At 34.6% G+C, this 873-nt stretch overlaps 1 protein-coding gene across 1 annotated transcript in view; it reads left to right on the forward strand.

The window, feature by feature from the left end:
* The window catches only part of zanl (zonadhesin, like), a 67636-nt gene that overhangs the window by 16711 nt on the left and 50052 nt on the right, over positions 1–873 (forward strand). Inside the window, exon 24 of the mRNA XM_032544407.1 lies at positions 709–816. Within this exon, the coding sequence (XP_032400298.1) occupies positions 709–816 (108 nt within the window). The remainder of the gene's footprint in view (positions 1–708; positions 817–873) is intronic.

Raw genomic sequence — 873 nt, forward strand, 5'->3', positions numbered from 1 at the left:
GCTGGAATCTGAGAATTCCCTTAAGACTTCCCAGGAGATAAAGCATGTGATTTAGATATACATGTGACTGGGCTCTATAACCTGAACATACATTCACTTACTTATAGTTTGGAAAGTGACAGTAAAACAAATTATATAAGCTATGCAATGTAATGTATATATGTATATGTACAAATATATAATGAATTTATACTATAAAAGACATTTTTAACACCAACAAATATTTTTTGCAAGAACATTCATTATATTTTGTTATATTTTTGTTTGTTGTTAGAGAAAGTATTATTATAAAATTAGGGCTGGGTAATATAGCAATATTATATATCGATATTGTGATACTAGATACAGTCTTTGAGTTTGAATATGGTAATATGACAAGTGTTGTCTTGTCTTGGTTTGAAAGGCTGGATTACAGTTAAATTAGACTGTTTTAACTGTTCTATTATTTGCCTTTACCCACTTAGTCATTATATCCACATTATTGATGATTATATGCCACAAATCTCATTGAGTAAATATTTTGTAAAAACACCAATTCTCGGCCCTACATTATTGTCGCAATATTGCGGTATTTGGTCAAGAATATCGTGATATCTGATTTTTTTTTTTTTTTTTTACATTGCCCAGCCCTACAAAGAATTGACTGCCAGACCTCCTGAGGATAAGTGAAATAGAATGTGACCCTGGTGTTGTGTTTGCATTGTTCAGGTGTAGCCAAGGCACCAGGCCCGACCCAGACTGTGACCCCAAGCTGGAGGCCGAGGTGGTGAAGCCAGACAAATGTGGCAAACTCAAAGACCCTGCTGGACCCTTCAGGTAAGAAAGCAGCTTTTTTCCTAATTATTGACCTGTTACAGCTGTTATGGACGATTT

Source organism: Etheostoma spectabile, chromosome 19, assembly GCF_008692095.1.
Source record: "Etheostoma spectabile isolate EspeVRDwgs_2016 chromosome 19, UIUC_Espe_1.0, whole genome shotgun sequence".
In the NCBI taxonomy this organism is placed as follows: Eukaryota; Metazoa; Chordata; class Actinopteri; order Perciformes; family Percidae; genus Etheostoma; species Etheostoma spectabile.